Here is a 22221-nt window from a genome sequence, read left to right on the forward strand (position 1 = left end):
TTTGACACACTGTAGCTTTTCTGTAGTCTTTGTATCCATCCATTCCCCATCAATCCATCTAACCCATTCACCAATGTATTTGTTCTCTAACAAGGGTCGCCCTGCTGGCTGCAGTGTTTCTATGTCGCTTATTTTTCCTTTTTTATTTTTTATTTATTTTTGTTTTTTTGATACAGGGTTTCTCTGTATAGCCCTGGCTGTCCTGGAAGTCACTTTGTAGACCAGGCTGACCTTGAACTCAGAAATCCGCCTGCCTCTGCCTCCCGAGTGCTGGGATTAAAGGCGTGTGCCACCACTGCCTGGCTGAAAAATCCTTTTTGTGCATGTATGTTTGCCTGAATCATGTCTGAACTACATTTATACATCCCTGTGGAGGCCAGAAGAGGGCATTGGAGCTACAGATGGTTGTGAGTGGACATGTGGGTGCTGGGTCATCTGGAAGAGCAGCCAGTGTTCACAAGGGCAGAGCCATCTCTCCAGCCCCTCTGGTCAGCCTCTTACAGATATGATAGTCTGACCTATCAACCAACTGACCTCTATGTACCTTCACTGTCATGTGATACCTGCACAGCCCTGTTTGCCAAGTGGTGTACTAGGTATTTCAGCAATGAACTGGGCCTTCTACATTGGAGGGGGACATGAAAATGAGCCTCAGGTTCAGGGTGAGGGTACCCAGAAGCTAATTAAAGGGAGATGACTGTAGAGTGGAGATTAAAAACATAAGGAGCCTTTTAGCAGGGGCTCTGGGGAGGGAAGGGATCCCTCTGAGTGGGAAGGGGTCTCTCTGGGTAGGAAGGGGTCTCTAAGTGGGGCTCTGGGTGGGAAGGGTCTCTCAGCAGAGGCTCTGGGTGGGAAGAATCTCTCTGCAGTGTCATGAACAGCAGTTGCAATGTACTCAGTGTGTCTTTTAGAGGGGTAGGGACAACTCTACCTTAAGCAAAAATTTGGGAGGAGTGAAAGAGTGCAGAGCCAAGTTTGATGGCACGTACCTGCCATCCCAGCTGCATAGGAGGCTGAGGCAGGAGGATATCAAGCAACTGACTATCCGTCGAGGAATAGCAAGGGAAAGGGAGCGGGAGATGAGCAGGAAGGTCTCCATGTCAGCTGAGGGTCAGGAGCTCATTCCAGTGACCCAGGCTGACAGCAGTGTCACAAACCTACCCACACAGACAGACAAACAGGCCCAAGGGGACTTCTATTGTATGCCCTTTGAAACCAAAGCAGAAACTCAGGTTCTGAGCCTGTGTAAGGTGTTTGGGCACACCCCAGGGAAAGGGGGCTGTGTTTCTCCGCAGCGGAGGTTGTTCTTGCTTCCTGGTCTCCTTGCCTCTCCTAGATATAGATGAGTGCAGCCAGGACCCAGGCCTGTGCCTGCCCCACGGGGCCTGCGAGAACCTCCAGGGCTCCTATGTCTGTGTCTGTGATGAGGGTTTCACACTCACCCAGGACCAGCATGGGTGTGAGGGTGAGTACCCTCTCTTCTCTCAGACTGGTAACCCTTGGAGCTACAGCTGGCTGGGACATGTGTCCCAATTCCACCTTTTGGAATTTCTGGAACAGGAAGAAATCCTCTTTGCCTGGGAGGAGTGGGTGGAGTTAGACCTCTCCCCAGGTGACAAGGAGGGCTAGGGCAGGTGAAGGCCAGAGTGGGTGCAGTTTTGGGGTACAGCAGACAGGGCCAAAGCTACTATCTCCATGAACTTGAACTGTCCCCTTCTCCAGAGGTGGAGCAGCCCCACCACAAGAAGGAGTGCTACCTTAACTTCGATGACACAGTGTTCTGTGACAGCGTATTGGCTACCAATGTCACTCAGCAGGAATGCTGTTGCTCTCTGGGAGCTGGTTGGGGAGACCACTGCGAAATCTATCCCTGTCCAGTCTACAGCTCAGGTAAGAGGGATATACCCACCCCTTCCCAGAGCTCCCTTTTGGTCATCTGGAAACCAAAGGGCTCTGGGTGGGTGGGAGGGAAAGGAGAAAGTGGATGTGTGGCGAGTGCGTGCTCAGCCCTGCTTTTCCTGCCCTCTCACCCTGCAGCCGAATTTCACAGCCTGTGTCCTGATGGGAAAGGCTACACTCAGGACAACAACATTGTGAACTATGGCATTCCTGCCCACCGTGGTAAGCTCCGACCTGCCGCCTCCTTGCTTCTTTCCGTTACAGTTTGGTTTAGTTTAAGGGTGCTGGTTGGGTCTGCCACTTGCAGGGTAAACTCCACCCCTTACAACAGCTTGACCCCAAGGATCCCCACCGAAAACCCAGCCTTGGGTTCAACTCTCCCAATAAGCCCCGCCCACAAGTCTCAGCCAAGGGGCCCAAAGCTCCAAGTGAAGCCCGAGGCCATTGGGCACTCACATTTCCCTTGGTCACACAGACATCGACGAATGCATATTGTTTGGGGCAGAGATCTGCAAGGAGGGCAAGTGTGTGAACACGCAGCCCGGCTACGAGTGCTACTGCAAGCAGGGCTTCTACTACGATGGCAACCTGCTGGAGTGCGTGGGTGAGCCCAGCTACAGTGCTTCCCGGGAAAGCAGCCTAATCCAGGCCCGTTCCTGTCACCAGCCCTTCTTTCTCTCCCCAGACGTGGATGAGTGCTTGGATGAGTCTAACTGCAGGAACGGAGTGTGTGAGAACACACGTGGCGGCTACCGCTGTGCCTGCACGCCGCCGGCAGAGTACAGTCCCGCACAGCGCCAGTGTCTGAGCCCGGAGGAGATGGGTGAGGCCCGGGGAAACAGTGCGGGGGGGGGGGGGGAAGAAGGGACCAGAGCCCATGCTGAATTGTGATTACCACCTCCACCAATCCCCTCGATGTCCCATAGACGTGGATGAGTGCCAGGATCCGGCTGCTTGCCGCCCTGGCCGCTGCGTCAACCTCCCGGGCTCCTACCGCTGCGAGTGTCACCCGCCCTGGGAGCCCGGGCCCTCCGGCCGCGACTGCCAGCTCCCCGAGAGCCAGGCGGGTGAGGGCGACATTCGTCCTGGGCCGATTTTGAGTTCTGTCAGGGTGGAGCCCCCAGGCCACAGCCTGCAGCCGGGATGGGACAGCAGTGGGTAGTCCCTGCCTCCCTCCTGTTGATGTGGGTCATGTTCCACAGAGCACGCCCCAGAGAGACGTGAAGTGTGCTGGGGCCAGCGAGGAGAGGACGGCATGTGTATGGGGCCCCTGGCGGGACCTGCCCTCACTTTTGATGACTGCTGCTGCCGCCAGGGCCGCGGCTGGGGTACCCAGTGCAGACCGTGCCCGCCACGTGGCACCGGTGAGCTACCCCTGAGGGACTAGAGGTAGGGAGAGGCGTACAGCAGTGTTGCTAACTCTTGTACCCATTTCCAGGGTCCCAGTGCCCGACTTCACAGAGTGAGAGCAATTCATTCTGGGACACAAGCCCCCTGCTACTGGGGAAGTCTCCGCGAGGTGAGGCCAAGGGGGCAAAGGTGTAGATTAGTGGCCATCAGTGGGAGCCCATATTGATATCTGTATTCCTCTGGCCCACACAGACGAAGACAGCTCAGAGGAGGATTCAGATGAGTGCCGTTGTGTGAGCGGACGCTGTGTGCCACGGCCAGGCGGGGCGGTATGCGAGTGTCCTGGAGGCTTTCAGCTGGACGCCTCCCGTGCCCGCTGCGTGGGTGAGCAAGACGTTAGGGACTGAAGGGCAGAGCCCGCGGGGTGCAGATTGCACCACAGTGGGACTTCACAAGCCTGCATCTATTATGCCACCTTGCAGACATTGATGAGTGCCGAGAACTGAACCAGCGGGGACTACTGTGTAAGAGCGAGCGGTGCGTGAACACCAGTGGATCCTTCCGCTGTGTCTGCAAAGCTGGCTTCACGCGCAGCCGCCCTCACGGGGCCTGCGTGCCTCAGCGCCGCCGCTGATGATGCAGCCATAGCCCACACCTCAGTGATCGATCATCGAGGGTATTTTCCACTGAAAGTGGAGACAGACAAGTACATCCTTTGCTCCTGACCAAACGAGAGCATGGACCCAAGGATCCTTCAGGGCCCACAAATCTCCTTCCCACACCCCAACACCCAAGGGTGCTCCTGTCTGCAGAGTGCTGTCTGCTTTATCCCCAAGGGTGATTCCTAGAAACTTCGACATCAGATCTGCCCCTTTAATTTACTCTTGGCTTTCAAGGCAAATTGATATTCACATCCAAAGCGGGCAGCATCAACTGCTTGGCGGGTTGGACTGAGCTGGGACCCAGGATGTGAAATAGAATTTATTGTGGCTCTGATTATGTACACTAGATGTGCCTGACCTGCTGACCAGGCTCACATGGTTTGTACAATAAATACATCCGCCGGGCCTGCTCTCCAGTGGTTGGAAGCCCAGTGGCTTGGGGGTGGGGTTGTCAGTCCAGCTTCCGGGCTCCCAGCTTCATGGGCCCCTTGGTGGTCTTTTTCTCTGCCCGTTTGGCTTCCATTTCTCTTCTCCTTTCCTCTCGCTTTTTCCGGGCCAGCTCTGCCTTTACCTGTCCTGGGATCAGGAAGGGAAAGCCGAGTGGGCTGAGCAGTCTCAGGTCTCTCATCCCGCACCTGCCCACGGGGGCCCCTGTCCGCTCCTCATGGGAAATACTCACTGCTCTCAGCCTCCAAGCCTTCCCAGTTGTCTTCACCCCAGGAGTCTGGGTCTGGCCTGGGCTGAAAGGGAAAGCGTAGGCTGCAGTAGAGGCAACGCCCAGCACAGTCCGCTCTAAGCTGTGCTCTAGTGAGCCCGTACCTGAGCGCTGGGACGAACAGACAGGGCAGCAAAGGGGTCGCCCTTGTCACTGGGCTCTGCACCACCCCAGTTATATTCGCTAGCTAGCCGAGTGCCTTCTGGAGGTGGCTCCACAGAGCTGGGTTCCTGCCAGCCCTGGTCCCAGGAGCCCTCAACTTCCCAGCTGCTCCAATGTGATTCCAGAGATTTGTGGTCTGGGTGGTTGATCTGGGAGTGGACAATGGGAAAGACAGTAGGCCAGGTAGAGTAAATGACCACAGTGCTCCGTAGAGACCCCTGCCTGACCCTGCCCACCCATCCAAACAACAAACCCCTGTCCGACCCAGCCCACCTGTCCAGCTCGGCTTCCTTGGCCCTTGGCACTCCAGTCATCCTGCTGTGCCAACACGGATTCAGCTTCCTGCTGCAGGGTAAGGAGGAGAACGGCATGAGCAGCAATATCCTCAACCCCCGAGAGGGCAAGGACAGTGAGTGAGCCTCCCAGCCATGGCATTTTTAATTGTTTTGAGACCTACCAGCCCTCTCTTCTCTGACCCAGCTCTAGAGACCCTGGGGTTGAATAGGAGGAGCCCAGAAGCTGTTGCTGGCCTATTATGACTGACCAAAGCTCCCTACCAGGATGGCATGCAGATGAGGGTGGCCCAACTCTGGTCTGCACACTCCTCAGAAGGACAGCCTGTGCCTTGAGCTGGCGTCCCTGGTAAGGCCTCCTCGGCCCTGCTCACCTCCAAGCTGCCCCAGTCCTCATCGTCCCATCTGTCAGCAGTGGCGCTGTCTTCTGCAGTGTCCTTGTCTTCCTGTGTCTCCCAGTGCCCTGAGGTTGCAGGGATAGCTTGGGCAAGGGCAGGGGCTGGAGCAGGATTTCCTAGGAGACAGGGTTCTTGGGGTAAAGTGGCTAAGAGGAAAGGGGTGAAAGGAGTAGGGGTGCTACGGAGGCCCAAAGAGTGACTAGCTGATGCCCCGTGCCTTATGTCCCTGACACTGCAGCAGGGGAACCTGACAATAGCTTTCAGCCACTGATGCGGCGAGCCTGGGACTCACCCTCTGGCACTGGTCTCTGGGGCACAGTGGTATCAGACGGCACAGGCGTGGGGTGTGCTCGGATCAGCTTGGAGGTGAGAGAGGATACCCCAGTCACAGCCCAGCCTGCCCAGCTGGCTGCAGCTCCTCCTGTTCCAGGACTGGACGCTGCATGGACATCCTTCTCTGGACAATGAGAGAGATGCAGGTATAGGCTTCATGTTGAGATGACAGAAGGGCCAGCTCTGCCACAGTGATGCGCGGCAAACCCTCCCTAGCTCAGTCTTCCAATCTATGGAACATCTATGGAGACTTGCTGGGGGTTTCCAGCTTTCGGATGCTCTCATGGGGTAGGACATACCAGGGGACAGTAAAAGATGTAGAGTCAGGCAGTGGTGGCGCACGCCTTTAATCCCAGCACTTGGGAGGCAGAGGCAGGAGGGTTTCTGAGTTCAAGGCCAGCCTAGTCTACCAAGCTCCAGGACACCCAGGGCTACACAGAGAAACCCTATCTTGAAAAACCAAAAAAAAAAAAAAAAAGGCATAGAAAGAACACAAGTGTGGGTCACTCACCTACTTCTGCCAGCTGGGTGGGATCCTCTGACACAGACTCTAATTTGGACAGGAAGCTTCGAATGGTCTTAAAGGCCTGTGGAGTAGCAGAGGCCCCAGCACTTCCAGGGTGTGGCCAAGCCTCAGAGAGACTGAATATCCCCAAGCCCAGCCCCCAGGTCTGCCCTGGCTGTGCCTTACCTGGTCCCGCACAGATTTCTCAGGGTCCACAGTAAGGCCACAGAGCACAGGCAGGATCTTATGGGCACAGTCGTCCATCGAATAGAGATTGTGTGTGGCAGCAAAGCCCAGGACACCCGCAACCCGGGATGGTGCAAATGGGTCCTTAGTGGCTCTGCTGAAGGCGGAGGTGAGGACCCTGTGTCTAGTCTGAGAGCCCGGGTGGATGGAAAAGGACGCTTGAATATACAGAGGCAACAAGCAGCCCCAAGCCACCAGACCGCACTTTCCACTTCCCAGGGCAGGGCCAACCAAGGTCTAAAAATATGAACCTATCATTTTCAACTTAAAGAAAAGAATTTATGTTGGGTAGAGGTGGCACACACCTTTAATTCTAGCACTCATGAGAGACAAGTTCATCTCCGAGTTTGAGGCTAGCTTGGTCTATAGAGCTGGTTCTAGGATAGTGAGGGCTGCTACACAGAAAAACCCTATCTCAAAAGACCAAAAACTTTCTCCTGGACCACTGGGCTCCACACTGCCTCACGGTGTACAGTGCAGCCACCCCGAGGGTGAGTGTGTCCTCCCTCCTTCCCTAGTGCTGGTCCTATTCAATCATTAGATTTGTTTGTTTGTTTTTGAGTCTCCCTATGTAGTTCTGGCTGTCCTTGAACTGACTGTAGACCAGGCTGGCCTCAAACTCAGAGATCCACCTGACCTGACTCTGCCTCTGCCTCCCAAGTGCTGGGACTAAAGGCGTGTGTCACCATGCCCAACTTTCATTCAGTCTTATTAACTGTCCAGGCCTGGCACAAGTTCGAGTGCTGTGTAAGTGAACTACGCTACCAGGCTAGCGATGCTCAGGACTGAGGACCATGCTCTGGGACAGTGAGGACCCAAGCAAAGGCTCTGGAGCCCAAGATGAGGCTGCCATCCTCCCACAGCTTTGCAGGACACTCACACTAGCACTGAGATAGGAGCCGATTTTGCCCAAGCAGACCGTGGTGTTGCAGCGGATAGGACCCTGGTCGTCCTTGGCTTGTAGCCTTGCAAAGTGCTTCATCAGTTCCACATTGAGATTGGCCTCATTCAGCTTTGGGGCCAAGAGCAGCATGGACTGTAAAATAGAGAGAGAGAGAGAGGGACTGTGAGCCAGGACTCCTGGGAGGATGCGCAGGCCACTAGTGGGCTATCAGATCGGTCTAGCTCAGTCCCGCCCGAACTAGCATATTAAAACAGGGAGTACCCTGTTTCCAGCTCTCTTTTATGGCCAGACACAGAAGCTTGCCAGCATTCTGTCCCGTCAAACTTACACACCAACACACTCTGACACCCATTCTACCAAACCGGTTCACTCAGGTTGAGGTCACTGACGACCTCCAATTTGCTAAATTTGATTTTCAATTTAATTTTGCTTTGTAGCCCAGGCTATCCTTGAATTTGCAATCCTCCTGCTTCAACCTCCTCAATGCTAGGATTAGAGGCATGCACCACCACGCCCAGACTCAGCCATTAAATTTATTTACTTTGACAGAAGTCACAACAAGAATGCAAGGCAAGACCTGAAGGCAGAAGCCAGGCATGGAAATCAAGCCTTTAAGCCCAGCACTCAGGAGGCAGAGGCAGGTTTATGTCATTAAGTTCAAGCCCAACCTGGTCTACACAATGAGTTCCAGGACAGCCAGAGCTATATAAAGAGATCTGGTCTTAAAAAGCCACGTGGGGTTGGGGGTGGGTATGGGAGGGGGAGGAATAGAGTACAGAGGCAAGAAGCAGGAGGAAATGTTTTTTCCGCATCAGCTCATGCTCCCAGGACCACCCGTTCAGGGATGGCTGGGCCATCCATCTTGCATGAATAAGAAATAAGATAATGCTCAAAAGCCAATCTGACCTAGGCAAGTCCAAATCTTAAGCTTCCCTCTTTCGAGATGACTCCAGGCTGACAATAAACTGAACCAGAACCCATGACCCTTTAGGAGTTTTGACACCCCCCAAGTTCTTTCTACACTTTTTTTTTTAATATTTATTTATTTATTACATGTAAGTACACTGTAGCTGTCTTCAGACACTCCAGAAGAAGGTGTCAGATCTTGTTACAGATGGTTGTGAGCCACCATGTGGTTGCTGGGATTTGAACTCCAGACCTTCGGAAGAGCAGTCGGGTGCTCTTACCCACTGAGCCATCTCACCAGCCCCCCTTTCTACACTTTTAAGCTTCTGTTTGGTTCTGCCCCAGCCTGAGTGAATGCGCGCCTTACTGAAATTCGGGTGGTCAGAAACCTCAAACTGCACTCGTCAGCTTCTTCTGTATCTAAGACTCCTGCCTGCTCAGCTCTCTCCCTGCGTGGCTCGCACGCCCTGCGGTTTGTATCTGCAACGCTCACATGCAGCCAGGGCTTGGGAGTGAGGCTTCAGAATTTGCTGGTTGTGGGAGATGATGGAAGTGGGCCTTGCCAAGGCAGTGGATCCTTGGGAGTTATCACTTGCCAGCCTCCCCTCTGTCCTCTGCTGTTCTGTGATGAGGAAAGCAATTCTGCTTTTGCTTCAAGGCCCCTGCCAGCATGTCCTGGCTCCCCAGGGGCCCAAATGCAGCAGAGCTGTGACCATGGACTGGAAGCCCTGACCTGACCCCAGAAGGTCATTTCAGGTATTTTGTCACAGTGCAGTACACTGAGGGCACAATCCCCTGGCGCCATTCCCTAACCAAGACTTCTTCCCTGTACTTGACATGTGCATGGTCGGTGCCAGCTCAAGGCCTCCACCTGACAGTCACACAGCTGCGCAATCGCAGCCCAGCTGTTCCCAGTCTGCGCCGCAGTCCTCTCAGCAACTTCTCCTTCAGAGCCTTCCAGTGCCTTAGCCTAGAGCTGCAGGATCATCTTTACCTCTCAGGAAAGACTGTCAGCCCCCATCTCAGAATGCGCCATTCTCCGAGTGTGGCTGTCATCACCCCACCACCCAACAGCCCCTAACAGCTTCCACCCTCTCTGATAGGCTCCACAAAGCGTACAATCTGTATACTCCTGGCTGTCCTGAACTCACATTGTAGACCAAGCTGGCCTTGAACTCACAGAGACCCACCTGTCTCTGCCTCCTGAGTGCTGGCATTAGAGGTGTGCTGTGCACGGCCACACCCAGTGATGCAAGGACTGACCTTTAAAGCAAGTAGGACCTGCTGCAGCCCACTTCCAATGAGTGTGCCAGGTGCTCCAATGACTCTCATCTGTCTGACTCCACCTTCCATAGCCACACCCTTCAGTGTGCTAAATCCCTTTTTGCTACATCTACATTACTAGAGACCCCCAGCCTCAAACCCTTTACAAGTGCTAAGTGCTGACCCTCTACAAGGAGCAGGACATCTAGCAGATGAAAGGCGTTCCTCCTGCATACATGCTCCATCTTTTTTTTTGAGGCTCTTCATGTAGCTTAGGCTGGCCTTGAACTTACGATCCTCATGACTCTGCCTTCCGTGCACTGGGATTATAAGAGCTTCAACATCTGGCTAAAGCCGTCTTTTTGAAACATTTCTGAAATACCCTATGTAGACCAGGCTAGCCTACAGCTCACAGCTATTCTGCCTGTGTCTCCTGGGTGCTAGGCAGATAGGTAGTCCCATATTTAAAGTTCCAAACTCTCCTTTCCATATGCCCCTTTCACTTTTTGATGAAATACAAATGGGTCTGCTAGGCCCATCTTTTGTCCCACTCACAGACAGAGGAACTAGCTGCCAGTGTGAGCTGTGTCCTAGCATGGGGTCAGGCAGGCCCTGGGAGCTGCTTAGTGTCTGCAGAAAGTTCTGTAGGCTGTCCCCCAAATCCTCCCACTTTCAGGGCTGCACCCAGGGATTGGATTGGCAGCATGCACACGTATGAACCCTCTCATACCTTTAGGCTTAAACCAAGGCTTGTGTTCCAGAGAGAACCACTTCCCTGTCTTGGGAGACAAGGGCCAGCCATTCCAGGCCTGACGACACTCACCTTGACCGTCTGCTCGCGGATGGCGGGGTTGGTGTCCAGGAAGCCATGTGTGACGTGGGGGAAAATCTGCGTGTTGACTGTTGGCTCATCAAGGTATTGGATGAACTGCTCCATCTGTGGCCCAGGGGAGAGCATGAGAAGACAGCTGCGCCCCTGGCCACCAAGTTTCCTCCTGAGGAAGCCCAGCTTGTGTGTGTGTGTGTGTGTGTGTGTGTGTGTGTGTGTGTGTGTGTGTGTGCGCGCGCGCGCGCGCGTGCGTGTTTGTGCGTGTCCTCAGGAGGGAAGCGCATTTGACAGTTGGACAGGAATTGGTTCCTGGTACCTGGGAGTCACTAATTCTTTCTGGCTCATAAGGACCCTCTAACCTAGAAGCCAACAACAATCTGCAGCTCCAGCTGTCTTGGGACTGACAGAAAACTTGTGTCCTTCTCTAAAGGACCTAAGTGATGGAGTCTGGGAATCCCAAGGCTACAAGGAGCCCTAGGACCACCAGCTCTACCTCCTGAGAGCTTTCCTGGCCTCACCTGTGTGGTGGCCACGGTGGAGGTTTCTAGGGTCCCTAGGTAGCCAAAGCACAGGCTCTGGCCACCTGCCTAAGGCTGGGGGGAGGAGGCCCTGGGCAGACTGGCCGAGGTGCCCACCTGCTGGAGGAGGCGGATGCGCATGGCCCGGTCGGTGGATGAGAACATCTTAACTACCACGGGGATGATCTTCTCCTGGTACTCTTCAGCACGGAGGGATTTTCCCACCTGAGGAAGGAGCAGGAAGAGAGCTTGGCCACACCCACAGGGCTAGGGCAGCTTCACAGGGGTCCCCTCAACTTGCTTGGGCTCACTGCTGGCTTCCCAGGGAAGGAATGGGTGGATGGTGGAGAAAGCATTTCCTCAGCAGGACCTTGACCCACTCCCCCACAGGCGACTTTCACGTTAACCTTCCTCCGTCTCAGGAGGCAGCGGAGAACTCAGTGCCCCTCCCTATAAAGTGGCACCTGTACCACACATGCACACAGAAGTCTGCCTACAATTTCTGAGGGTTCCAATTAAACAGTTCCAATTTGATAGCTACGTTTTAGACTCTTCCAGCAAGTCCCTTCAGGGGTAAAGAGTCCCCTGGGATGGGGCGGCGCCTATGTAAGCACTGGCTGGCTGGAGTTGGAGGCTGAGGGGAAGATCAAGCGGCTGGAAGTCAGAGAGCTGAGTGTGAAGAGGGGGTGGTTGGAGTGCGAGCAGATTCCTGGGCCCAGGAAACCAGGGTGCAGGGGTCAGACCTATAAGGCTTGAAGAAATGGAAGAAAGGCTCTGAAGCAAGGGTCTATAAGCAAAAGAATTGAGGCACAGGGACTGTCCTTCCCTAGGCTAAGAAGTCCCCCAGGTAGCCCCTGCTTGCTAAGTCATGAGGACACTGGGTTTGAGTCTACCCTGAGTACATGTCTTACCCAAGGCTGTATCCACCCAGGTCCCTGAATCTCACAGCTCCTGGCGCCATTTACCTTGAAGAGAGGTGTGAGGACCACGGCCCCAGCATTGCCAAACTCAAAGGCAGTCAGTAGCTGGGGCAGCACCTTGTGTCGACAGAAATCTTCGGGAAATGAGTCTAGACTCTTGCTCAGCTCTTGGAAGAACTTCTGCTTCTCAGCTGGCTCTTTGATCTGGGGGAGCATAGACAGGGTTCAGGGCGAAAACCAGCCAGATCACGTACACTCCAGTTGGATGAGGGCAGAGGCCACCCCAGCCTGAAGGAGGAGGAACAATGCTATGGAGCCTAGCTCTCCACCTCGGGGTGATCATGGGCAGACTCTTCAGTGTAAATTGGCATAACAGCTCTACCACCGCTCTGAGCGTTCAACCAGAAAATGCTCATAAAAGCTGCCAGCGAGCCAGGTCTGACCACCCACACCATGGCCAGCACTAAGGAGGCGAAGGCAGGAAGACCGAGAGCTGGAGGCCAGCCTAGGCAACACAAGATCAAGGCCAGCCTGGGCTATAGAGCTAGAGTCTTCTAGTGACTGTTTTTGCTGTATCCCTGTCACTTAACCTATAAGGTAATCAACCACTAGAGAGCAAACCCCTTCATCTGCGTGTCCTTTGCTGTTCACAAGAACCCACACGAGGAAACTGAAGCTCGAAGTGAAGGATCTTACTTGGCTCCTTGCCCTGGCCTGGTTGATACACAGGGTGCAGTTTCTGGAGAGCCATAGAAAAAGTCAGGAAATAGGCACATGGTCTTCTACCAGACCTGGGCCAAACCAGGCTTGACAGTCATTAGTCTTTCTAATACTACCACCCTGAGGCTATAATACCCACAACACAAACTCCCTGAGCACAGACTGAAAACTAAAGCATCCACTCATAGTATCTTAAATAGCCCTCTCCGCACTGTTACAAGGTAGGAAAGCACATACAGGCAAGCTGAAACACAGACAGAAAGGGAGCTTGGTAAAGACGGCTAAGAAGTAACCAGCACCCCTCTGTGACTTTGCAGGACAATGCTGTCACTTGCCCATTACAAAGGAAGACAAGGAGAGTTAAAGGTCCCACGGCTGGTCACGGTGGCACATGGTGGCACGTGCCTTCCAAGCACTGGGGAGACCAAGGCAGGATGGAGGACTCAAGGCCATCCTGGGATGCATAGTGAGGCCTTGCCACGGGAAGAAGAAAATCAACTATCTGGGTAGTCATTACCCAAAGCCCCGTGTCCCGTTTTACTGCCACCCTCAGGAACAGCCTGGCCCAGAAGCAGTGACCCTGGCTGAGGTGCAAAATGCCAAGGAGGCTTGGAGCTATGTAGTCCAATGTGGGAAGCAAGGAGGCAGGGAGGTGACAAGGTTCAAAGAGAGCGAATCACAGCCAAGCCACCCTTCCAGAGAGTCACAGAGGGCTCTCTTCACTCCCACATTCTCCTGGAGATTAGCCAGAATCTGCCCATTTTCTATGGGGCACATTTTCAGGGGACAGGCAGCCTGGCAGAGTCAGTCATGTGAAGAGAACTCCACATAACAACAACAACCAGTACCCCCACACTGCCACACTGGCCAGGAGATATTGGGAATCCCAGCTGCTGCTTCAAGATATAAAACTTTGCTACCAGGCATGGTGAATAATGTCTTTAATCCCAATACTCAGGGAGACAAAGGCAGGAGAATCTCTTCGAGTTCAAGGCCAGCCTGGTCTACATAGTGGGTCTCAGGATAGCCAGGGCTACAGAGTGATACCCTGCTTCAAAAAAAACCAAAAAAACAGAAAAGAAAAAGGAAAGAAGAAAAAAGAAGAGAAGAGAAGAGAAAAAAAGAAAAAAAGAAAAGAAAAGATAAGATAAGATACTGGCCTTCCTGATTCACCCCAACAATGCACCCTGCTCCTCTGAGGTCTGCCACGTCCTGCCCAGCTCCTGATTCTGTGTCCCCTCCATCAGCTAGGTCAGAGCAGAGCCGCAGCCCTTTGTCACTATGTCACTAAGAGCTGCTGGATGCTGTTGACTCCCTTGCACTGACACGGACGCTGAGATTCAAGAGGTGCTCTTCTGTCCCCGGGGACCATCTTTCCCGAGTCACCTTCCAGATGGCTCCTATCTTGAGTCTTTCAGGTCCCGGCACAATTCTCTAAGGGACCCTCAGACATTTTCCTCCCAGCACTAACCCAGGGAGCACAGGTTTGCTCAGAAATATTTCCTGTCTCTCTCCTGTAATGAGAGCTCACAAAGGTGGGGACCTGTTTGTTTGCTCTGTGCTGGGTCCTCGAGGGCAGATCTGACTCTCCTTCCTCCCCAGCACTCTGTGTGGCACCCATGAGGAACAGAGCAGCAATGCAAGTATGAAGTGACTGGTAGGTCATTGCTGAGTGACAGGGGAGTCATCAAACACCTGCCGTGTGCTCACCTGTATACAGCAGCCCGCACTACCCGCCCCCACAACGTGTGGATTCAACAACCAGACAGCAAAATTATCAGGAAAGAAAGCATTGCCGGTACTACATATGTACAGCCTGCCTTTTCCTGCCATAGTTTGCCCAAATATCATGATATAGTAACTATTTACACAGGACGTGTACTACCTAAGGTGCTAGTAAGTTAGCTACCAATAACTTAAAGAATACAGGAGGGGGTGGGGTAATGGCTCAGTGGGTAAAAGTACTTGCTGTACAAAAAGGAGGAACTGAGTTCAAATCCCCAGCACCCATGTAAAAAGCTGGGCATAACTCAACACACCTGTAACCCCAGGGCTATGGAGATGGAGACAGAAGGATCACTGGAAATTACTGCCTCCAGCCTGAGTGAAACCCTAAGTACTGGGGGTCAGGCAGCAAGGGACAGAGCAGGATACCTGATTCCCTCCTCTGGCCTCTGCACATTTGCACATAGGCAAGTCCACATCCTCACACATGCATATATACCACACACACACACACACACAATTATGTAAGGATATAAATTATATGCAAATACTATGCCATCTTACATTGAAGATCAGAACACCTGACAACTCTCAGGCATCCGAAAGCCAATTCCCCACTGTGCTGGTTAGTTCTACACCTAGGAAGATAGGGTCTCAACTGAGAAAATGTCTCTATCAGATTGCCTACAGCCAAATCTGTTGGGGACATTTTTATGATTAGTGATGGATGTGGGAGGATCCAGTCCACTGTGAGCAGTACCACTCTTGGGCAGGTGGTCCTAAGTTATATAAAAAAGCAAACCGGAGTAAGCCAGTGAGCTACATGCTTGTCTCCACACAATCCAAATGTGAGACGCCAAAACATAGGTGAGAGGTCCTGACAAGGAATCCCAGCGTGGACGGGGGCTCACCTGAATCTCCTCCAGGAAGAGGTTGGTCTCAACAAAGCGGTTGCTCATGAAGCCACCGGGTGCCCGGCAGTTCTGCAGGAAGCGGGCCGGGTTGGGACGTACTTTTGGGTTAGCTCCCACCAGTTCACAGTAATGGGTCACCAGGGATTTGGGGATCTGTAAGAGAAGATTCCGTGTCAAGGAAAGAGTAGTGGTGGGTGGCAAGAAAGAAGGGCCTAGGACAGAGGAGGCAGGCAGAGGCTGGGCACTTACCTTCCCAGGGTTGCGCAGGGCAGCTGCCCGAGGTAGAGACCCATTGAAAACTTCCCAGATGAGGCAGCCCAAGCGCCACATGTCTGCTGACCTGCAGTAACCCAGAGCTGTTCAGGGCTCCCTAGAATATGCTAGTGCTGCCTCCAACCTGCTTTAGGTCCCAAGCACCCGCTGCATCCCAGACCCTGGCTGCGTCCCTGAACTGAGCCCTCCGCCCCAAGGAGTTTGTTTCATTAGCCCCATTTAACAAAGACACCAAAGCTCAGAGAAGGACAGACACCTGCCTCCAACACACAGCTTTCAAATCCAGAAGCACCGAACACCCAAACTCTGTCCCTCTTAGCCAACCACCTCCTCCTGAGATCCTGCTTCCCCTGCCAGGCAGGCAGCAAGGGAAGGGGTTTCCCAGCGGGTCTAGGGGTCGCCAGAGTCCAGGAGCCTCAGTGCGGGCAGATCAAGGTACGGTGACCTCGGGCACCCACCACTTCTCTCTGACTGCTCTGCTACTGCTGTCAGCCAGCTCCGGGGGATCATACTGCTCGAGCTCCGGGATCCCCTTGCTGGGTGGTCCCCCGCCGTTGCCCTGTGCCGAGTACATGTAGTCCAGACCCCCAAGTTTCCACTCGCCAGCCCTGTCCACAAACACAGCGGCCATGCAGACATTATTGTGGATGAGGTTGCAGTCGTTGACCAGGAAGCTGAGGGCTTTCACGATCTGGTGTAACCCCCATGACAGCTCCTGCTCCTTCAGGCCACCTGCTTCTGCTCGTGCCTTGAGGTATGTTCCCAGGGGGGTCACAGCCTCTGTCACGATGTGGAGGCACTTTTCTGTCTGAGTAAGAAAAGGGGTATCAGGGCACGGTGCCAGAAGAGGAAGGGAAGATGAGGGGCGTGACAGGGAAAGAGGCAGTGGAGAAGATACCAAATCTGAAGCTACTGAAGCACTTGGGTACAAAGTGAGGGCCTGAGGAGAGTAAGATGGGTAGATCGGGCGACAGGTACCTCCAACCCATCGATATAGGCCAGGATGTTGGGGTGTCGGAGAGTTTTGAGGCGTTTGAAGGCAGCTTTGGCCACCTGGGTCTGCTCTTCAGCTCCCGGTTTCACATCATACACGAAGATGGACACTGCGCTGCCTGTGGCCTGGTGGAGGACAGACAGAGCAACCTGAGAGGCACGGGCCGGGTGATCTCTCCAACCTGCCTGGGCTACAGCAGCTCCGAGCCCATCTCCAAAACAGAAGGGAAGGGACTCCAGCCAGTCTCGCCCTAGGACAGCCCTGAAGGAGCTAGCCAGGCCCACGTGACCCCCGTCCGGTTTGCTTGTCCGTCCCTCGGTCCTTCCGCCCGCCACGTCGTCACTGCTCGCCCCGCTCCCCAGCCCGTTGCCGGGATTCTCGGTCGCCGCCACGTCAGGCCCGGCGCGACACAGCGAAGCCGGCATACATAGTAGGAAAGGCCGAGGTCGGCCGCGGCCTTCGGAGCAGCGCAGTATCTCACCTTTTTGCGGCCTCGGTGCAGGATCCAGGGCCCGGGCGGCCCGCCTTCGGGGGGCTCAGGGCTCAGCTCGAACGGGAAGTCCCGGACCGGGTCCCGGGCAAAGAACCACATCGTCGCCGCCGCCACGGGCTCGGGAGCCTCCACTCCGGGTCCTCCGGCCGCCCGAGCCGGGGCGGGGCGGGGCGAGGGCGGAGCCAGTCTGGTCTATGGGCGGGGTTTGAGTTGGGGCGGAGCTTTAGGGTGGGGCCTTGCGGGAGTGAGGCTGGACTGAAGGCAGACCTCCCTGGGCAGGGCGGAGCGTGACCGGAAGGGTGAGCCAAGATGGTCATCTGAATGCTCCCAACTTGTGGCCTTGTATAGATAGAAAAATTGAGTGTGATAGAGAGTAGTGAGTGCAACCGTTGTAGAATGAAGAGGGGAGGGGTTCAGGAAGTGAGCGTGACAATAGGGCCTATCTAAACCTGGGGGGGCAGGGGTGGAAAGAGATGGGGAGATAGAAAAGAAAGGCTACTAGTGGCAGGCAGTATGATTGGAAAGTAATAGTAGTGAGGAGAATGGTTATTGCTCTCATTTTTTAAGATATATTTATTTTATGTATATGACTACACTGTAGCTGGCTTCAGACACAACAGAAGAGGGCATCGGATTCCATTACAGATGGTTGTGAGCTGCCATGTGGTTGCTGGGAATTGAACACAGGACCTCTGGAAAAGCAGTCAGTGCTCTTAACCCCTGGTCTCTCCAAACTCCAATGGTTATCTCTTAAGCCAAACGCTCCTTCAACAGGCAATGGGCAGATTTGGGGTTCAGCGAGGAATTTAGTTACTACAATAAAGGTACTTGAGACCTTGAGAGTGGGGTTGAGGTGGAGATAGGCAAGGGGTGACACAAATGTCCTGAGAGGTCTGGGAAACTGTTGTTAGAGAAGTATGTCCAAAGTGGACATGGGTGCTGGCCAGAGTCCTGCAGGAGCTTGAAGCTGGGAATGATGTTTGAGTCACTGAGCTGAGCTGGCAGTTGGAACATGGCAAAGCCAGGAATAAACCTTTTCTTCCAGAATGTCTCTCAGCACCCTCTGTTGGCCCACAACCTCCTATAACTCCAGTTTTAGGAGCGCCAATACCCTGTGATAGTTTGTATATGGTTGGCCCAGTGTACTCCTATTAAGAAAATACCTCTGTGATGGTTTGTATATCCTTGGACCAGGGAGTGGCACAATCTGGAGGTGTGACCTAATGGGTGTGTCATTGTAGGTGTGGGTATAAGATCCTCACCCTAGTTGCTTGGAAGTCAGTCTTCCACTAGCAGCCTTTGGATGAAGACATAGAAATCTCAGCTCCTCCTGCGCCATGCCTGCCTGGATACTACCATGCTCCCACCTTGATGATAATGGACTGAACCTCTGAACCTGTAAGCCAGCCCCAATTAAATGTTGTTTTTTATAAGACTTGTCTTGGTCATGGTGTCTGTTCACAGCAGTAAAACCCTGACTAATACAGAAGTTGGTACCAGAAGTGGGGTATTGCTGTGATAGGCCTGACCATGCTTTTATTTGAAAGAATGTGGATTTTGGGACTTTGGATTTGGAAAGCAGTAGAATGCTTTAAATGAGGCTTAATGGGTCATCCTAGTAGGAATATGAAAGATTTTGTTGCTGGGAGTGATTTGAACTGTGTTGACCTGGCCCAAGAGATTTCAAAGGAGAAGATTTTCAGAATGTGGCATTAAGACTGGTTTTGTGGTATTTTGGTGAAGAATGTGGCTACTTTTTGCCCTTGTCTGAAAAGTTTGCCTGAGGCTATTGGTAAGCCTAGTTGGAGTGGAACACCCCAGTGTATTGGAGATGTCAGTACCATGGGATGATTACCAAGAACAGCAGCCATAGTGGAGTGGATCAACCTGAGCTTAGAATGCTACAGAGGGCAGAGCTGGAAAAGTGATGCCAGCCCTTAGGAGGAGTCCAAAAGATCAAGTGGAATCCCAGACACTGAAACAAGAAGCTGTAACATTGAAATTGCCTTGGAGACTCAAAGATGTTAAAGATGCCAGAGCCATGGGATACATGCTGAGGAAAGCTGCTAACAGGGAGTGGAACCAGCCCAGGAGAAAGCAGTTTGTTGCAGTCAACAAAGATGAGAAAGGAGTGGAGATCTGAAGACGGCTTTGACATCAGCCATGGAGATGCAGAGTTTGGAATTTGCCCAGCTGGTTTCCTGCCTTGCTTTGGGGATTACAGTTAATTAAATTGAATGAATCTCTGAAGAAACCTTGAACTTTGGACTTTTAACATTGTTGCAACTGCTATAGACTATGAGGACTTTGAAAGTTGGACTAAATGCATTTTGCATTATGCTATGTTTAAGTATGGCCCCCATAGACTCATGTTTTTGAACAAGTCTATGGGGACCAGGGAGTAGAAAATGATGGTTTGTATATCCTTGGACCAGGGAGTGGCACCATCTGAAGGTGTGGCCTTGTTGGAATAGGTGTGACCTGGTTGGAATGGGTGTGTCATTGTGGGTGTGGGTATAAGATCCTCACCCTAGTTGCTTGGAAGTCAGTCTTCCACTAGCAGCCTTTGGATGAAGACATAGAAATCTCAGCTCCTCCTGTGCCATGCCTGCCTGGATACTGCCATGCTCCCACCTTGATGATAATGGACTGAACCTCTGAACCTGTAAGCCTGCCCCAATTAAATGTTGTTTTTTTATAAGACTTGCCTTGGTCATGGTGTCTGTTCACAGCAGTAAAACCCTGACTAATACATACTTCCATAGGAAAAGTCTGGGCTAGAGAGATGGCTCAGTGGTTGAGAGCACTGACTGCTCTTCCAGAGATCCTAAGTTCAATTCCCAGCAACCACATGGTTACAGTCATCTGTAATGGGATCCAATGCCCTCTTTTGGCATGTTTGAAGAGAGTGACAGTGTACTCACATACGAAAAATAAATAAGTCTTAAAGAAAAAAGGAAAGTCTATAGGAGCTGAAGAGATGACTCAGGGCTTAAGAGGACCCAAGCTCAACTCCTAGCATCCACATAGCAACTCACAACTCTCTGTAGCTCCAGTTCCAGACAGCCTGGTACCCTCACACAGACATACATGGAGGCAAAACATCAGTGCACATAAAAATAAATAGTTTTTAAAAGAAAAGGCTGGCTGGGCAGTGGTGGCGCACACCTTTAATCCCAGCACTTGGGAGGCAGAGGCAGATGGATTTCTGAGTTCAAGGCCAGCCTGGTCTACAAAGTGAGTTCCAGGACAGCCAGGGCTACACAGAGAAACCCTGTCAAAAGAAAAGGCTGTAAGTAGGCCTGTAAAGCATCTTTCTTAATTAGCAGCTGAAGGAGGAGACATAGTTCATTTTCTTAATCAAAGATTGATGGAGAAGGGGCCAGCCCAGCCCATGTGGATGCCCCTAGGTGATGGTCCTGGTTCTATAAGAAAGCAGGCTGAGCAAAGCATGAGGAGCAAGCCAGTAAGCAGCATCCTCCATGGCCTCTGTGTCAGCTCTGCCTCCAGGTTCCCACCTGGCTTGAGCTCCTGCCTTGGCTTTCATCCATGGACTAAACAAACCCTGCCCCTCAGGTTGCTTCTGGTCATGGTGTTTCATCACAGCAACCATAACCTTAAGGCGGGACATATGTCTAGAAGCCCTCCATGTCCCCAAGGTGAGCATGGGTACTGGCCACAGTATCCTGCAGGAGCTTGGAACTGGAAGATGCCATGATCACTGAGATGAGCTAGCAAGAGGAACATGGCAAAGCCAGGAACTAAGCCATTTCTTCTAGAAATGTCTCTCATGGCCCTCTGATGGCCAAACTTAACATTGGTAGTGGTTATTCCTGGTTTTCAACTTGACTATATCTGGAATGAACTACAGTCCAGAATTGGAAGGCTCACCAATGATCCTAATCTGGAAGCTGGGAGATAGAAGTTTCTGACCTGGATCTTGGTATGGAGATCTTGAGGCATAGCGGCTATGAATTCTAGAAGATTGAAGCAAGGAGATCTCCGAGTTCAAGGTCATCTGGGATTTAAAGGCGTGGTGGCACACACTTTTAATCTGGGAGACTTCTGCTGGAGACCTACATAAGGATGTTGGGAGAAGGAAGACTCTCTCTCCTTTGCCTGCTTGTCTTGTGGGACTGAGCAACTGCTAGATCCTTGGGCTTCCATTCACAGCTGCTGCTGACCAATGTTGGGAGTTTGACTGCAGACTCTAAGTCATCAACAAATCCCCTTACTATACAGAGACGACCCATCAGTTCTGTGCTCTAGAGAACCCTGACTGATACAACATTTTATTATGCGATGAAAGAAAAGCTTGTTTTTGAGGCAGTCTCAAGAACCTCAAGCTGACCTCAAGCATAACACATACCTGGGATGACATTGACCTCAAGGATGACATTGACCTCAAGGATGACATTGACCTCAAGGATGACATTGACCTCAAGGATGACATTGACCTCAAGGATGACATTGACCTCAAACATAACACATACCTGGGATGACATTGAACTGCTTCTGACATTTTTATTATATTCATGTCTTTATCCTGAGCATGTGCACGTGTGCATGTGTGTGCATGTGTGAGTTCATGTGTCTCACAGAATGTCTATAGAGATCAGGAGACAACTTGCAGGAGTGGGCTCTCTTGTTTCATATGTGAGTTCTAGGAGTCAAATTAAGCTGATCAGAGTTGGCATCAAATACCTCTGCCCCCCACTCCCCCTGAGCTGTCTCGCCCAGCCAGTCTTCTGGCCCTGTTACCCAAGTAATCACCTGCTAGGGTTACAGGCATGCACCACCAAGCCTGGTTTATTTCATGTTAGGGATTAAATCCAGGTCTTCGCATGAATCCTCTACCATCAGAACCACATCCCTGGTCTATGGAGGTCTTTAAAAGTAAAAGATATAAATTCCAGGCAATGGTGGTGCACACCTTTGGTGCCAGCACTTGGGAAGCAGAGGCAGGTGTAAATCTCTGAGTTCGAGACCAGTTCCAGGACAGCCAGGGCTACACAGAAAAATCTCTGTCCTTTTTTTTGGGGGGGGGGTTGTTTTTTGTTTTTTTGAGACAGGGTTTCTCTGTGTAGCTCTGGCTGTCCTGGAACTCACTCTGTAGACCAGGCTGGCCTCGAACTCAGAAATCCACCTGCCTCTGCCTCCCAAGTGCTGGGATTAAAGGCATGCGTCACCACTGCCTGG

General features: G+C 52.5%; 2 protein-coding genes across 16 annotated transcripts in view; one reads left to right on the top strand and one right to left on the bottom strand.

Annotated features, from left to right (window-relative positions):
* Ltbp3 (latent transforming growth factor beta binding protein 3) overlaps positions 1–4327 on the top strand; it is a 17637-nt gene extending 13310 nt beyond the window's left edge. For 6 of the 10 annotated variants that reach the window (XM_006531673.2, XM_006531668.3, XM_006531671.3 and 3 more), the window contains 10 exons: positions 1337–1465; positions 1723–1890; positions 2038–2121; positions 2375–2503; positions 2585–2722; positions 2826–2966; positions 3102–3263; positions 3338–3418; positions 3502–3633; positions 3732–4327. In XM_006531673.2, the coding sequence (XP_006531736.1) occupies positions 1337–1465; positions 1723–1890; positions 2038–2121; positions 2375–2503; positions 2585–2722; positions 2826–2966; positions 3102–3263; positions 3338–3418; positions 3502–3633; positions 3732–3883 (1316 nt within the window). In that variant the 3' untranslated portion in view covers positions 3884–4327. The remainder of the gene's footprint in view (positions 1–1336; positions 1466–1722; positions 1891–2037; positions 2122–2374; positions 2504–2584; positions 2723–2825; positions 2967–3101; positions 3264–3337; positions 3419–3501; positions 3634–3731) is intronic. The other 4 variants (XM_017318071.2, XM_017318072.2, NM_008520.3 and 1 more) reach the window with 3 other exon arrangements.
* Positions 4213–17210, bottom strand: Scyl1 (SCY1-like 1 (S. cerevisiae)). 6 transcript variants are annotated; one of them, XM_030251145.1, is made up of 17 exons: positions 17011–17206; positions 16514–16654; positions 15994–16343; positions 15512–15602; positions 15260–15415; positions 11949–12107; positions 11101–11208; positions 10460–10573; positions 7444–7599; positions 6504–6692; positions 6324–6399; positions 5772–5936; positions 5456–5544; positions 5062–5130; positions 4731–4937; positions 4591–4651; positions 4213–4487 (listed from the first exon to the last, which is right to left on the bottom strand). In XM_030251145.1, the coding sequence occupies exons 1-17, from the start codon at positions 17119–17121 to the stop codon at positions 4363–4365; spliced, it is 2367 nt and encodes a 788-aa protein (XP_030107005.1). In that variant the 5' UTR covers positions 17122–17206; the 3' UTR covers positions 4213–4362. The 6 variants fall into 6 exon arrangements, 4 of the variants coding, with proteins under 4 accessions (XP_030107005.1, NP_001348850.1, NP_001348851.1 ...); XR_388273.3 differs by having other exon boundaries at positions 4218–4487; positions 5062–5133; positions 5456–5595; positions 6324–6424; positions 17011–17205; NM_001361921.1 differs by having other exon boundaries at positions 4218–4487; positions 5062–5133; positions 17011–17210.
* Between the last annotated feature and the right edge of the window lie 5011 nt (positions 17211–22221).

Source organism: Mus musculus, chromosome 19, assembly GCF_000001635.26.
Source record: "Mus musculus strain C57BL/6J chromosome 19, GRCm38.p6 C57BL/6J".
In the NCBI taxonomy this organism is placed as follows: Eukaryota; Metazoa; Chordata; class Mammalia; order Rodentia; family Muridae; genus Mus; species Mus musculus.